Source organism: Pezoporus occidentalis, unplaced genomic scaffold, assembly GCF_034315485.1.
Source record: "Pezoporus occidentalis ecotype Australia unplaced genomic scaffold, CSIRO_AGI_Poc_V1 ctg1444, whole genome shotgun sequence".
NCBI lineage: Eukaryota > Metazoa > Chordata > Aves > Psittaciformes > Psittacidae > Pezoporus > Pezoporus occidentalis.
The window spans coordinates 12,327-27,747 of record NW_026913257.1 but is presented as its reverse complement, the minus strand read 5'-3'; the positions used below and the strand labels follow the sequence as shown (position 1 = coordinate 27,747).

At 60.3% G+C, this 15,421-nt stretch overlaps 2 protein-coding genes across 2 annotated transcripts; both read right to left on the bottom strand.

Moving 5' to 3' along the window:
- Positions 1–544: 544 nt before the first annotated feature.
- On the bottom strand, positions 545–11,617 carry PRPF3 (pre-mRNA processing factor 3). Its single transcript, XM_062610121.1, has 15 exons — positions 11,448–11,617; positions 11,036–11,166; positions 8,661–8,807; positions 8,316–8,399; positions 7,999–8,219; positions 6,366–6,672; positions 6,069–6,235; positions 5,602–5,684; positions 5,126–5,269; positions 4,939–5,038; positions 2,942–3,055; positions 2,585–2,703; positions 2,421–2,504; positions 2,271–2,332; positions 545–741 (listed from the first exon to the last, which is right to left on the bottom strand). The coding sequence occupies exons 1-15, from the start codon at positions 11,590–11,592 to the stop codon at positions 595–597; spliced, it is 2,055 nt and encodes a 684-aa protein (XP_062466105.1). The 5' UTR covers positions 11,593–11,617; the 3' UTR covers positions 545–594.
- Positions 11,618–13,371: 1,754 nt separating this feature from the next.
- MRPS21 (mitochondrial ribosomal protein S21) lies at positions 13,372–13,783 on the bottom strand. The gene is made up of 2 exons (XM_062610117.1): positions 13,667–13,783; positions 13,372–13,583 (listed from the first exon to the last, which is right to left on the bottom strand). The coding sequence occupies exons 1-2, from the start codon at positions 13,747–13,749 to the stop codon at positions 13,403–13,405; spliced, it is 264 nt and encodes an 87-aa protein (XP_062466101.1). The 5' UTR covers positions 13,750–13,783; the 3' UTR covers positions 13,372–13,402.
- Between the last annotated feature and the right edge of the window lie 1,638 nt (positions 13,784–15,421).

Genomic DNA, 15,421 nt, shown 5'->3' with positions numbered 1-15,421 from the left:
CCGACCTGAAGCCTAACGGGCAACCGCTCAGCAACGAGAGCCTCGGGGGCCCCGCTTGAAAAGCCCCCGGGGAAGAGGGAACGGGGTAAAGGGGATGGGGGGGGGAAGGAGGAGGAGGAGGAGGCGGCAGCGGCGGCGGTCACCGGCCGGGCCCCCCCGAGCGCAGCGCCCGCCCCCCCGCCGCCATTTTGTGCCCGGGCTCCCCTCGCACGGGCCGCGGGCGCTGTGCGCATGCGCGGCTCCGCCCCTTGGCGCCCTTACTCCCCCCCCCCTCCCTCCTCCTTCCTCTTCCTCTCCCTCCCCGACCCCAAGATGGCGGCGGGAGCTGTGAGGTGAAGCGAGGGAGAGCTCCGCTTTCGGGCTTCTAAACGGCGCCGGAGGTGTAAAATAAAGCGATTTCTGAGGGGAAATAAGGAAGGAGGAAGCGGATCCTGCGCTGCCAGAGCACAACGAGGGGTGCGCGCCCCCAAAATCCCCTCAGAAACACGCACGGCAGCAGGTACCCCCCCCCCAACCCCCTTAAATGGAACCCGGAGCGGGGGGGTTTGCATTAAAAAATAGGTCTTTAATGGCGGAAAGGGGGGGGGGGGGGGCTCAATCCGTGCCCTCGAGCACGGACTCGCTGAGGGCCAGGTCCCAGTAGTGCTCGGCCCCGTGCTTCTTGAAGTGCTCCCGGGCCATGTTCTCCGTGGGGCACTGCTTGAACTTCATCTCGCCGAAGCTGCGGTCCTTGGCGGTGCCCTGGGGGGGGATGGAGCCCGTGGGGAAAGGAGGCTCCAAGGGGGGGGGGAAAGGGAATGGGGTGAAGCCTGAGGGGGGGGGGGGGGAAGGGATGGATCCTATGGGGAAAGGGGGGGAAAAGGGAATGGGGTGAAGCCTGAGGGGGGGGGGGTGGGAAGGGATGGATCCTATGGGGAAAGGAGGCTCCAAAGGGGGGGGAAAGGGAATGGGGTGAAGCCTGAAGGGGGGGGAAGGGGTGGATCCCATGGGGAAAGGAGGCTCCAAGGGGGGGGGAAGGGAATGGGATGAAACCTGAGGGGGCAGAGGGAAGGGATGGATCCTATGGGGAAAGGAGGCTCCAAAGGGGGGGGCGGAGGGAAGGGTTGGATCCTATGGGGAAAGGAGGCTCCAAAGGGGGGGCAGAGGGAAGGGATGGCTCCTGGCGGAAAGGAGGCTCCAAAGGGGGGGGCGGAGGGAAGGGTTGGATCCTATGGGGAAAGGAGGCTCCAAAGGGGGGGCAGAGGGAAGGGATGGATCCTATGGGGAAAGGAGGCTCCAAAGGGGGGGCAGAGGGAAGGGATGGATCCTATGGGGAAAGGAGGCTCCAAAGTGGGGGGCAGAGGGAAGGGATGGATCCTATGGGGAAAGGAGGCTCCAAAGTGGGGGGCAGAGGGAAGGGATGGATCCTATGGGGAAAGGAGGCTCCAAGGGGGGGGGAAAGGGAATGGGGTGAAACCTGAGGGGGGCGGAGGGAAGGGATGGATCCTATGGGGAAAGGAGGCTCCAAAGGGGGGGGCGGAGGGAAGGGATGGATCCTATGGGGAAAGGAGGCTCCAAGGTGGGAGGAAGGGAACGGGGTGAAGCCTGAAGGGGGGCCTGGGGGGCTGTTGGTGATGGGAACAGGGGGAATCACGTGATCCCGGCCACCTGGCATGGGGGGGTTTGGGATGGAATTTGGGATGGAAATGGTTTGGGATGGCCCAAGTTTGGGATGGAAGTTGTTTGGAATAGGAGTTTGGGATGGATGTTAGTGTGGGATGGATGTTAGTTTGGGATGGATGTTAGTTTGGGATGGATGTTAGTTTGGGATGGATGTTAGTTTGGGATGGATGTTAGTTTGGGATGGATGTTAGTTTGGGATGGGAGTTTGGGATGGATGGGAGTTTGGGATGGATGGGAGTTTGGGATGGATGTTAGTTTGGGATGGGAGCTGTTTGGGATGGATGGCGTTTGGGATGTTAGTTTGGGATGGATGGCGTTTGGGATGGGAGCTGTTTGGGATGTTAGTTTGGGATGGATGGCGTTTGGGATGGATGGCGTTTGGGATGGGAGCTGTTTGGGATGGGAGCTGTTTGGGACGTTAGTTTGGGATGGATGGCGTTTGGGATGAATGGCGTTTGGGATGGGAGCTGTTTGGGATGGCCGCGATCCTCAAGCTCCTCCCATTGCAACCCTGCCCCAGCAGGTGCTTTGCCTCCATTCCCAAGCCTTGGAAGAGCGCTTCCCCCTCCGCACGGACAGGGGCAGATCCCTTGGGAACACCGACTCACCTCCCACACCAGCGAGCATTTGTTGCTCTTCTTCACAGCCTCCTCATCGGACTCCTCCTCATCTGAAACCCAACCCCAAAAGCAGCCAAAATCCATGAATTTCAGCCCAAAAAGAGAGGAACGGGGGGAGTATCCCCCCCAAAAACTCACCCTCGCCCTTGGTGGCCGCCGTTTGCTCATCCCATTTGATCCGATGCAGCATGAGCCGCTTGAACTTCTTCTGTGCTTTGGGGCCTGGAAAGGAAGCCGGGATCAGGAGCCAAGGAGGAAGCAGCGGTTTTCCCCCTGGGAATTGCGCCATTCCCGGGCCTCACCTCCTTCCACCACCACCACGTTGACATCCTTGTGCAGCACCACCACCCCGCTCAGGTAGAGCTGCCCCGCGTTGGCCTCGATCTTGAACTTCTTGGCTGGGTTGCTCAAGTTCCGCACCCTGCAGCGGGATAAGGCCCAAGGCGTTGGCACGGCTCCGTCGGGATGAGCCACATCCCAAGAGCCCATCCCAGCCCCTTCTTTGTGGCCATAAACAAGCAGGGAAGCATCAACCCCAGCGGCACCGCTCCACATTGCACCCATTGGGTTGAGGGGGTTTCCATGTGGGAGGCGTTGCTCCGGCCCCGCATTCCTTAGGGATGGATGGATGGAGGGATGGAGAAGGGGGTCAGCCTCACCTGTACACCGCTATGTGGACCCCCTGTGACACGTCCTCCTTGAGCTTCTTCACCTTCTTGGCTTTCCGCTGCTCGGCCGTCAGCTTCCGGGCGGCGTTGGCCTCCTCGTGGGCTCTGCACACACACACGGGGATGCAGCAGGCACCAAACTTCCCAAAGCATCCCTAATTCATCCTCCCTGGAAGGCTCAGGAATAACAGGGATGAGCCTCATGGCAAGAGGGATCCCTCCAGGAGCCCCAATGGGCTCAAACCAACCCCATCTTCCCTCCATCACTTCCCAAAGCATCCCAGGTTCATCCTCCCTGGAAGGCTCAGGAATAACAGGGATGAGCCTCATGGCAAGAGGGATCCCTCCCTCCAGCAGCCCCAGTGGGCTCAAACCAACCCCATCTTCCCTCCATCACTTCCCAAATGCATCCCTAATTCATCCTCCCTGGAAGGCTCAGGAATAACAGGGATGAGCCTCATGGCAAGAGGGATCCCTCCAGCAGCCCCAATGGGCTCAAACCAACCCTATATTTCCCCCATCTCTTCCCAAATGCATCCCTAATTCATCCTCCCTGGAAGGCTCAGGAATAACAGGGATGAGCCTCATGGCAAGAGGGATCCCTCCAGCAGCCCCAGTGGGCTCAAACCAACCCCATCTTCCCTCCATCACTGCCCAAAGCATCCCCAATTCATCCTCCATGGAAGGCTCAGGAATAACAGGGATGAGCCTCATGGCAAGAGGGATCCCTCCCTCCAGCAGCCCCAGTGGGCTCAAACCAACCCCATCTTTCCCCCATCCCTTCCCAAATGCATCCCTAATTCATCCTCCATGGAAGGCTCAGGAATAACAGGGATGAGCCTCATGGCAAGAGGGATCCTTCCAGCAGCCCCAGTGGGCTCAAATCAACCCCATCTTTCCCCCATCCCTTCCCAAAGCATCCCAGGTTCATCCTCCCTGGAAGGCTCAGGAATAACAGGGATGAGCCTCATGGCAAGAGGGATCCCTCCCTCCAGCAGCCCCAGTGGGCTCAAACCAACCCCATCTTCCCTCCATCACTTCCCAAATGCATCCCTAATTCATCCTCCCTGGAAGGCTCAGGAATAACAGGGATGAGCCTCATGGCAAGAGGGATCCCTCCCTCCAGCAGCCCCAGTGGGCTCAAACCAACCCCATCTTCCCTCCATCACTTCCCAAATGCATCCCTAATTCATCCTCCCTGGAAGGCTCAGGAATAACAGGGATGAGCCTCATGGCAAGAGGGATCCCTCCAGCAGCCCCAATGGGCTCAAACCAACCCTATATTTCCCCCATCCCTTCCCAAATGCATCCCAGGTTCATCCTCCCTGGAAGGCTCAGGAATAACAGGGATGAGCCTCATGGCAAGAGGGATCCCTCCAGCAGCCCCAATGGGCTCAAACCAACCCCATCTTCCCTCCATCCCTTCCCAAATGCATCCCTAATTCATCCTCCCTGGAAGGCTCAGGAATAACAGGGATGAGCCTCATGGCAAGAGGGATCCCTCCCTCCAGCAGCCCCAATGGGCTCAAACCAACCCCATCTTTCCCCCATCCCTTCCCAAATGCATCCCAGGTTCATCCTCCCTGGAAGGCTCAGGAATAACAGGGATGAGCCTCATGGCAAGAGGGATCCCTCCAGCAGCCCCAATGGGCTCAAACCAACCCCATCTTTCCCCCATCCCTTCCCAAATGCATCCCTAATTCATCCTCCCTGGAAGGCTCAGGAATAACAGGGATGAGCCTCATGGCAAGAGGGATCCCTCCAGGAGCCCCAGTGGGCTCAAACCAACCCCCTCTTTCCCCCATCCCCTCCCAAAGCATCCCTAATTCATCCTCCCTGGAAGGCTCAGGAATAACAGGGATGAGCCTCATGGCAAGAGGGATCCCTCCCTCCAGCAGCCCCAGTGGGCTCAAACCAACCCTATATTTCCCCCATCCCTTCCCAAATGCATCCCAAAAGGAGCCCCCAAACCCCAACGTTCCACCTACTTCTGCCTCTTCGCCATCTGGGCTCGCACGTGCGCTTCCACTTTGGTTGGATCCTGCACAGCTTCCGTGCCCAAAACCCGCATCAAGTTGGAGATCCGGACTGCAAAGGGAATGGGAATGGAGATTCCAAAGGATCCCGGGGGTTTGGGATGAGGTTTCCATGGCTCCATGGCCCCCATGGCCTCACCTTTGGGCTCCGGAGGTGGCATCAGGCCCAGCCTGACCTTCTCCTGCAGCTCCTTCTGGGCCTCCCTGCGGGTCTGGCGCCGCAGCTTCTTCTGCTCCTTCTTGGTTAAATAAACCCCTAAAGTCACGGGGGTGTCGCTGTCCACTGCGGGAAGAAGGGATGGAGAATGGGAATCTCCAAAGGAAAACCGGGAATCCCGTGCCCCGCGGTGCTGTGGAGGGGTTGCAGCACACAGGGAATAGGGGAAAAGACGATGGGGGATTGAAATGTTGGGGCCAGGAGCAGAGGGATGTGGAGCTGTTGGAGCAGGGCTGGGTCAGCCTGGAGGAGGGAAAGGGAGCCCTTAGAGCAGAGCCTAAAGGGGCTGCAGGAAACCCGGAGAGGGGCTCGGGATGCAGGGATGGAAGGGACAGGACAAAGGGAATGGCTCTGGAGATGGGATGTGCTGAGGCAGTGTGGATCAGAACTGGGGGTACCTGGTGGGTTGAGCTGGGCCGGGTGTTCCACGAGGTTTGTGATGCCAAAGTACTCGTCCCTCTTGGAAGACGTTCCGCCTTTTCTACATGGGAAAGGGCTGGGGGTGAGCGCAGCGCTCCCACAGCCTCCCATTCCCGTGTTCCCTTAGGAAACACATCCATGGGCAGGGAATACAGCTCCGGGCACAACCCCATCCCTGGCAGTGCTCAAGGTTGGACACAGGGGCTTGGAGGAAGCTGCTCCAAGGCATCCCTGCCCGTGGTAGGGATTGGAGCTGGAGGAGCTTTAAGCTCCCTTCCCACCCAAACCATTCCAGGATTCTAGGAATTCTGGGCCAAAATCCATTAAGTTCCCCAGCAGGCACCTGGGAGAGCATGGTTGATAAGAGCACCAACCCCATCAACGCCCAGCAAGATCCACATCACCCCATGGAGGCTGATCCCAACCTCTGGAACGAGCCACTCACAGGTCGAGGCCGTTGGGGATGATGTAGGAATCCCACCACTCGATCTCCGGGATCTCCCCTTCCTTCAGCTCCTTCTTGGGGGTGATGAGAGCCAGCTTGGTGGACGTGTGGATCCCGGTTTTCCGGGCAGCTTGCGAGATCTCCGCCTGCAGCTTTTCCAGCTGAGCCTGAGCGCGTGGAAACGGGCACACAAAGCTCATTCCCAACGGCACCTTCCCTCATCCACAGCCCTTCTCCTGGAACCCCCCAACAAGAGCCTTCCCCTTCCTCCCTGCTCTCCGCCCTCATTCCCGGTACCTTGGTTCTCAACCTTTGGGCTATTTTCTCAAATTTGCCTTTTTCATGGAATTTAAAGGTTCGCTTCTGCCGCTGCGCCGGGGTGATGGAAACGCGGGGGTCGAAGTACGTGTTGGATTCCAGGTCTTCGGAAGGCTTCTCCTTCAGCTGCTGCTTGAACTGCTCCCGTTTCACGGCCCGGATGTTGGCCTTCAGCGTGGGCATGCGATGCGTCAGCTCGATCTCCTTGCCGCTCGCATCCACCGTGCGGCCCTGCTCGTCCAGGATCAACGGCGTGGGCTTGGTCTGATCCTTCAGCTCCACTTTCCTGCCGCCAAGAGAAGGGATGGCCCCGTAAAACATTGGAATGATCTGGGATTGCCAACGTGGAAGCGTTCCCGTGCCCTCGGTGGCCATGGAAGCGTTGGGAATGCTTGGACTGGATGAGATGGAAGCTCTAAATCCATGGGAAGCACCCAAATTCCCAAGGCGGTGTTGGAGTCACCATCCATGGAAGCGTTCCCACAAACTTGGTGGCCATGGAAGCGTTGGGAATGCTTGGACTGGATGAGATGGAAGCTCTAAATCCATGGGAAGCACCCAAATTCCCAAGGCGGTGCTGGAGTCGCCATCCATGGAAGCATTCCCACAAACTTGGTGGCCATGGAAGCGTTGGGAATGCTCAGACTGGATGAGATGGAAGCTCTAAATCCATGGGAATCACCCAAACACCCCCAAGGTGGTACTGAGGTCACCATCCATGGAAGCATTCCCACAACCTTGGTGGCCATGGAAGCGTTGGGAATGCTTGGACTAGATGAGATGGAAGCTCTAAATCCATGGGAAGCACCCAAATTCCCAAGGCGGTGCTGGAGTCGCCATCCATGGAAGCATTCCCACAAACTTGGTGGCCATGGAAGCGTTGGGAATGCTTGGACTGGATGAGATGGAAGCTCTAAATCCATGGGAATCACCCAAACACCCCCAAGGTGGTATTGAGGTCACCATCCATGGAAGCATTCCCACAACCTTGGTGGCCATGGAAGCGTTGGGAATGCTCAGACTGGATGAGCTGCAAGCTCCATGGGAATCACCCAAACACCCCCAAGGTGGTATTGAGGTTGCCATCCATGGAAGCATTCCCACAACCTTGGTGACCATGGAAGTGTTGGGAATGCTGGGACTTGATGAGCTGCAAGCTCCATGGGAAGCACCCAAATTCCCAAGGCAATGCTGGCGTCACCATCCATGGAAGCATTCCCACAACCTTGATGGCCATGGAAGCGTTGGGAATGCTCAGACTAGATGAGCTGGAAGCTCCATGGGAATCACCCAAATTCCCAAGGCAATGCTGGCGTCGCCATCCATGCCCTCAGTGGCCATGGAAGCGCTGGGAATGCTTGGATTTGCTGAGCTGCAAGCTCTGAACTCCACGGGAAGCCCCCAAATTCCCAACCCCACCATTGAGATCTCACGGAGGGCACCAGAAAGGCCTCAAATCCCACTTGTGGCCATTGGGAATCTCCCTCAAGGCCGAAACAAACCCCATTTCCCTTGCTTCCTATGGAACTCGTTCCTATAAAAGCCCCTGCTGAGGCTCCAATCCCGGCATTCCAGAGCGGGATGGAGCCGGGAGCAGGGGGGGGTTACTCACGGCGGCGCGATGCCCATGGCGTGCAGGTTGGCCAAGCCCACCATGTTGGCGTTGCCGATGAGCCCGGGTTTGAGAGCCAACTGCGCCTGGATGCGGGCCTGCAGCTCGGCGGCTTTCCTGGCTTTCTCGATGGCGTCGTTCATGAAGGTGGCCGCCTGCGAGGGCTGGATGGTGTTCCCGATGGGCAGGCGTTCCGATTGGGAGGAAGAGGAGAGTTTGGGCTGCGGGGAGAGAGAGAGGAAGAGCTTGCGGTGGGTGCTGTGGGTGCTGTGGGTGCTGTGGGTGCTGTGGGTGCTGGGGGATGCGCCCTGCGGTACCTGTGGCGTCGGGGGGCTGATGAAGCTGAGCTGCTTCTTCCTCTCCTCTATCTGCCGCGTGGCCGCCTCCATCATCTGCTTGATCTGAGGGGAGAGAAGTGGGGCTTGGAGCCTTCCTCCCCCTCCAACATCACGGTCCCCATAGCACCGGGGCGGGGAGGGGGGGGGTAGGACCACATCCACCGCCCCCCCCCCCCCAAAACAGCCTCCAGGAGCCATGGAGAACCCCCCCAAACCCCTTCCCATCACCATGACCCCAACGGGGCAGCCAAGGCTTGAGGCTGCTCCCGGTTGGGATTCCAGGTGGATGGAATTCCATCCTGACCCACGGCGGCGCAGGCTCACCTGCAGCTTGGTCAGCATTCCCGGGCTCTCCGACGGCGGGCCTGGGATCACTTCCGGCTCATCCTCCACCTCCTCGAAGCGAGGGATGCGCCGCTTCTTCACCCCGGAGGATTCCTTGGATACCTCCGAGTCGTCCCCGAACACATCCTGATGGGAAAGGAGGAGACAAAGGCGTTAACACCAACCGGGGTTCTCCAGATGAGAAAGCACCACATGGAGCGGATCCGGCACCGCGGGGGCTTGGAATTGCCAGGGAAGCACTCGCAGCTATTCCCATGCCAAGCAGCAGTGATGATCCATGGAAAAGCAGGAAGGAGACCTCACAGGGATGGATGGGTGCGGGTCAAAGCCACCCTCGCTCTCTGCTGCTCAAGAGGGGTTCCTGGCCCTCAAGAGAGGCAAGATCTCGCTCAGCTGATGGGAATCAACCGGTTTCCATGTTGGAATCCCAGCCTGGGTTGGCTTGGAAGAGACCTCAGAGCTCATCTAAAGCCACGGGCAAGGGCACCTTCCATGGGAGCAGGGTGCTCCAAGCGCCTGTGTCCAACCTGGCCTTGAGCACTGCCAGGGATGGGGCAGCCAAACCATCTCCCTTCAACCCATTCCAGCGCCTCAGCACCCTCAGAGCTCAGATCCCATCTCCAGCTCCGCTCCGGCAGGATGAAACCATTCCCCTTGGGCCTGTGCCTCCATCCCTGCATCCAGAGCCCCTCTCCAGGCTCCCTATGGAGCTGCTCCGAGCTCTTCCACCACCATCTTCCACCTTGGCTGTCGGCATCCGCCCTCTCCCACCGGAGGCCGCTCAGGACCGCTCAGCATCCGCCCCGGGGGCAGGCACCGCCGCGCCGGTGGGCTCCGCAGAGGGCAACGGGGAGCCTGCAGCCCGCGCTGCCACGGTGTCGGGTGGGAAGAGGACGTACACACCGGTTGCCATCAGCCGCGCTTCCCTTCTTCACTACAAGGCCACTTCCTCGGGCACTTCCTGGGGTTAAACCTACGAGGTCAAGAGAGAGGACTTGCCCATAGTATAAAGGGTGGAAAGCGGGGCTTTTCCTTCCTGATCCTTCCCAAGCCAGCAGCTACCCCATGGGCACGAGCCCGGCAGGATGAATCCATCATGGGGGGGGTGTTCCAAGATCCAAAGCACAAAGGGACCTCTAAAACCTTGCCCTGGCGTTGCTGGACCACGGGTCCAGCCCTAAAAGAGCATCTCCCGGTGGTGCTGTGGATGCAGGGCTACACTGGAAGACCGGGAATTGTGGAGAGGAAGAGGATTGGAGCCAAGAGATGAGGATGGATCCGTTCGGGAAGCTGAGCACACCAAGAGGCCTTTGTGGGCTCATTCTGCACCCCCCAGCCCTGTGCCGTGGCCGTAGGGAACGGGAGAGGAAGCAGAGCCCCAAGGTGGGCCCCCAAGAAGAGGGGAAGCTCAAGGTGTGAAGGAAGGGATCCGGGCTGGGGGTGGTGATGGGAGCTCTCCATTCCCTCTGGGAGGTGGGAAGTGGTGCCTGGCGCTGGGTGAAGAGAGAGGAAAACCAAGTCCCGACCGGGAACGCCCGAGGAGATCTGGATCCGGGCTGGGGTTATCCCGGCTCGCTGAGGTTAACGCGGATGGAAAACGCCCTGGGAGAAACAGGGAAGCAGCTTCCCCTTGGGAATGTGAAGTGGGAGCAGCAGAGAGAGCGGCCCCTGTTCGAGAGGCTGAATTCCACAAGATGGGAAGCAAAGGCTTCCAGAGAAGAGAGGAAGGGAAAAGCAGTTGGGATGCGTGAGACTTCTTCCCCCCCACCACCATGGCAGGCGATGGGAGAGCTCCTAAATCCCTGCTGGAATCAGGAGCAGAGAATCCCAGCCTGGATGAGTGGGAAGAGACCTTAAAGCTCAGGGGCAGGGGACTCCAAGCCCCGTTGGAATGGGAATTGGAGGCAGGAATGGGGCATCCAAACCTTCTCCCTTCAACCCATCCCAGCTCCTCAGCACCCTCACAGGGATGAGCTTCCACCTCAGAGCTCATCCCAATCCCCCCTCCATTGATTCCCGATGGAAAACCGGGAACGAAACCCCTCCAAGATGAGGCAACGGAGAGAGCCCTGTTGGGAAGAGCCATTGGGAAGAGCGCTGGGAGCATCGCATCCCAGGAAAGCCCCCCGCTGCCGACACGAAGGTGATGAGGAGGAAAGGCAAGGCTGAGCCAAGCAGAAACTGGGGAAGAAGCGAAGGAAAAGCACGGGAATGGGAAGGCTCCCGCGTTCCCTCATGGAAAACCAGCGCCTTTCCTCTTGACCTTGAAGCATTCCAAGCCGTACCCCTCGGGAAGCAGCGCAGATCCATAGGGAAAGCCCCCATCAGCAAAGGCACGAAGAGGGAATAATCACCTTCAGCTCCCGCTTGCGGTTCCGGTCGCTGTTGGCTTTGGAATGCCGGGAGCTTCGCCCTTCTTCCACGGCTTCAAAGAGCTTGTCCACAAAGCGCAGCGTGGAATCGTCCAGGAAGGGCTTGAGGTGGTCTGGAAAAAGAGGAGGGATTGGGTAAGGAAAGGGATGGGAATGATCCCAACTGCTCCGGGATCCGGGAACGCCGCTGCTTCCAAGCCCGGCAACGAAGGGCCGAAGCCGGCTCCAAACAGCAAGCCAAAACGCATCCAAAACTAGCAAAATCCTCCTTTTGGGACCCAAAAATCTCGGCTCCATCCTGCTTTCCTTCACCCGTTCCAAGGCGGGAGGACCCCGGTGCGGCCGCTGTGCTCCGAGCCAGCCCCGGGAGCAGGATGCGGCCCCCAGCCCGTACCCGCTGCCTTCTTCTTGTCCATGCCCTTGCCCACGCAGTTGAGGGCGGCCGTGACCACGGTGGGCTCCGAGAAGCCCAGCACCCGCTTCACCGTCTTCTCGATCCACGGCTTGAGCTCATCCAGCTCCCGCTTGGACAGCGCCATGGCGCCCAGCGCCCCACGGGCCTTATCCTGCCAAGAGAGGGGCCCGAGCCCGTCAGGCAGCCAAGGACACAGGGATGGTTAATGACCCCCCACCACCACCACCACCACCACTGATCCCATTGGGAAGCGCCATGGAGTCCGTTCAGGAAGCTCCGAGCCGCGGCCTGGGATGGGGGAGCTGCGGTTTCCCTATGGAGCAGTGGGGAACGGAGCAGGCTCCCCACAGCCTCGGTCCTCTCCCAGCACCCTCCCATTCCCCCCCCCCCCCGGTGCCCATTCCCGTTCCTGCCCCCATTGCCATTCCCAGCCCCATTCCTGCTCCCGCTCCCATTTGCGGTCCCTGCCCCATGCGCGCTCCTATTCCTGGCCCCATTCTCATTGCCATTCCCGCTCCCGGCCCCATTCCCGTTCCTGCCCCCATTGCCATTCCCAGCCCCATTCCTGCTCCCGCTCCCATTTGCGGTCCCGGCCCCATGCCCGCTCCTATTCCTGGCCCCATTCTCATTGCCATTCCCGCTCCTATTCCCGTTCCCGGCCCCATTCCCGTTCCTGCCCCCATTGCCATTCCCAGCCCCATTCCTGCTCCCGCTCCCATTTGCGGACCCGGCCCCATGCCCGCTCCTATTCCTGGCCCCATTCTCATTGCCATTCCCGCTCCTATTCCCGTTCCCGGCCCCATTCCTGCCCGCAGTCCCTGCCCCATGACCGCTCCTATTCCTGGCCTCATTCTCATTGCCATTCCCACTCCTATTCCTGTTCCCGGCCCCATTCCTGTTCCTGCTCCCATTCCCACTCCTATTCCCGGCCCCGCTCCCGTTCCTGTTCCTATTCCCGCTTCCATTCCCGGTCCATTCCTGTTCCCGGTCCCGACCCCACTGCTGCTCCCGTTCCCATTCCCGTTTCCATTCCCGGTCCAGTCCTGTTCCCGGCCCCAGCCCCACTGCAACTTCTGATCCCATTCCCGTTCCCGCTCCCATTCCCAGTCCTGCTCCCGTTCTCAGCCCTGCTCCCGTTCTCAGCCCCATTCCCGCTCCCGCTCCCATTTCCAGTCCCGTTCCCAGCCCCGCTCCCATTTCCGGCCCCATCAATGCTCCCGTTCCTATTCCCGCTTCCATTCCCGGTCCATTCCTGTTCCCGGTCCCGGCCCCATTGCTGCTCCTGTTCCCATTCCCGGTCCCGGCCCTGTTTCCATTCCCAGTCCCGTTCCTCCCATTCCCAATCCATTCCTGTTCCCGGTCCTGGCTCCACTGCAACTGCTGCTCCCATTCCCGTTCCCGGTACCGGCCTCGTTCCCATTCCCGCTCCCGTTCCCATTCCTATTCCCGGTCCCGCTCCTATTCCCGTTCCCGTTCCCATTCCCATTCCCGTTCCCGGCCCCGTTCCCAGTCCCGCTCCCGTTCCCGGCCCAGTTCCCGTTCCCATTCCCGCTCCCGTTCCCGTTCTCTCACCGGGCGCGGCCGGGGCCCGCTCGGCGGCCCCTGACGGTGACGGCACGTCGCGTCGGAACCGGAAATGACGCCACAGCTCCTGCGCGCTGCGGGGCACGGCGGGAAGGCGGGCGGGGCTTTGGGCGGAAGCAGGAGGGCGGAGCGTCCCCAGCAGGCGGGCGCGGTGATTGGTGGAAAAGACCCGCGCGTGCTCCGATTGGCTGGCGAATAACACCCCCTTCCCCTGATAGGCTCTGTTGCGCTTCCCCCCGCCCACCCCCCAATGATTGCCGCCTCTCCCCCCCACCAATCGCAGCTCGCCGCGGCGATGACGACACCCGGAAGCGCTGTGAGGGCAGCGGGAGCCTTTATTGCGGCCGCCATTAGCAGCCGAGCCACGGGTCCTGCCGGTTGCTCCTCGCCAGGAAGCCGAGCTTGCGGCCCATCTCCGCGCCGTACACCCGCCGGCTCGCCTCGTAGGCCGCCCGCTGCCGCCGCCGGCACGGCTTCTCGTAGTAGCGCCCGCGCCGCACGCTCTCCAGCAGCCCGTCCTGCGTCAGGATCCTGCGGCGGAGGCCTCGGTTCAGCGGAGGGTTTTCCGGTGCTCGGGGCCGCTTCCTCCTCCTCCGCCACCAGCGGGGCCTCACCTGTTGAGCGCGCTGTAGGCCGCCTCCACGTTGCCGTTGCGCACCATGACGGTGCGGCCCCAGAACCGGAGGTGATTCGCCATGGGGGAGGGGGGCTGCAGCGGTGGGGGCGGGGATGAACCGAGGCCCCTCCCGTGACCCCCCCCCTCCCCCCCCCCAAAACCCCTTTTGAACCGGAGGGACCGGGCCGCACTCACCGCCACCGAGCGGGAACCGGAAGTGACGTCGCGAGCAGCGCTGGGCGGGGCTTATGACGCACGGAAGGTGGTTTAGGACAAGGGGGCGGGGTTTGTCCCGCGGGAAAGGTCAGCGCTTTGGGGGGGGGGGAGGTCACGGGGTCAGAGGTCACCAGTTGGGGGGGGAGGGGGGGTTGACCCTTCCCCCTCCCCCCCTTGCTTCTGATGGGGGAGGGGCAGTGGGGTTTCCCCACCCCCACTTGAGGGGGAGGGGGGGGTCAAGGGGGGGGTCCTGCCCCTCCCCCCTCCCCCGGTCACAAAATCCCGATTAAATGAGAAAATACCCCAAAAAAAAAGGCCTAAAGTGGGAAATGGAGGGGGGAGGGGGGCGGGGGGGAGGGGTCACGCATCCGGGGTCACTCTGCGGGGGGAGGGGCCCGGTTTGGGGGTCACGTGGGGGAACCAGACCCGGAGCATCCCCTCCACCTGCAGCAGCGTGGGCAGGTACCGGGAGCTGCGGCGGGAGGGAAGGGCACCCGTGAGCGGGGGAGGCGCCCCCTAGCGGGCGGGGGGACCTCCCGCCCGCCCTCCCATGGGGGGGGGCTATGGGGGGGGGGGGCAGCGCTCACCCCATGTGGGGCTTCTGCAGGACCCCGATGATGCGGTGGAGCCGGTCCATGGCCAGGCTCTGCTGGAAGGGGCTGAGGCCTGGGGGGTGCAGAGGGGGTGAGGGGGGGGAACAGGGGGGAAAAAGGGGGAAAAGGGGGGGGAAGGGAGGAAAAATGGAGGAAAAAAGGAAATAGGGGGAAAAGAGGCAGGAAAAAAGGAGGAAATAGGGAAAAAAGGGGAAGGAAAAGGAAGAGAAAGGGAGGAAAAAGGGGGGAAAAGGGAGGAAAAAGGGGGAAAATAAGGGAAAAAGGGGGAAAAAGGGAGGAAAAAGGGAGGAAATATGGAGGAAAAAGGGAAAAGAGGCAGAAATTGGGCGAAAGGGAGGAAAAGGGGAAAGCAGAAAGGGAGGAAAGTGGGGGAAAAGGGAAGGGAAAACAGGAAAAAGGGAAGAAAATGGGAAAAAAGGAAAAGAGGAAGAAAGGAAATAGGAAAAAAAGGAGAAATGGGGAAAAAGGGAGGAAAATGGGAAATAAGGGGGAAAAGGAGGGAAAAGAAGGGGAAAGGTGGGAAAGTGGGGAAAAGGGGAGGGAAAACACGGAAAAAGGGAGGAAAATGGGAAAGAAGGGAGGAAAAAGGAGGGAAAAGAAGCAGAAAGGGTGTAAGGGGGGGAAAGCTGGGAAAAGGGGAGGGAAAATGGGGAAAAAAGGGAGGAAAAGGAAAAGAGGAAGAAAGAAAATAGGAGAAAAAGGGGGAAATGGGGAAAAAGGGAGGAAAACGGGAAATAAGGGAGGAAAAAGGAGGGAAAGGGAAGAAAAAGGGGGGGAAGGGAAGAAAAGGGGAGGGAAAATGGGAAAAAAGGGAGGAAAAAGTGGGGGAAAAAAGGGGGGGAAGGGAAGGAAAAGGGGGGGAAGGGGAAGGAAAAGGGGGGAAGGGGAAGGAAAAGGGGGGAAGGGGAAGGAAAAGGGGGGGA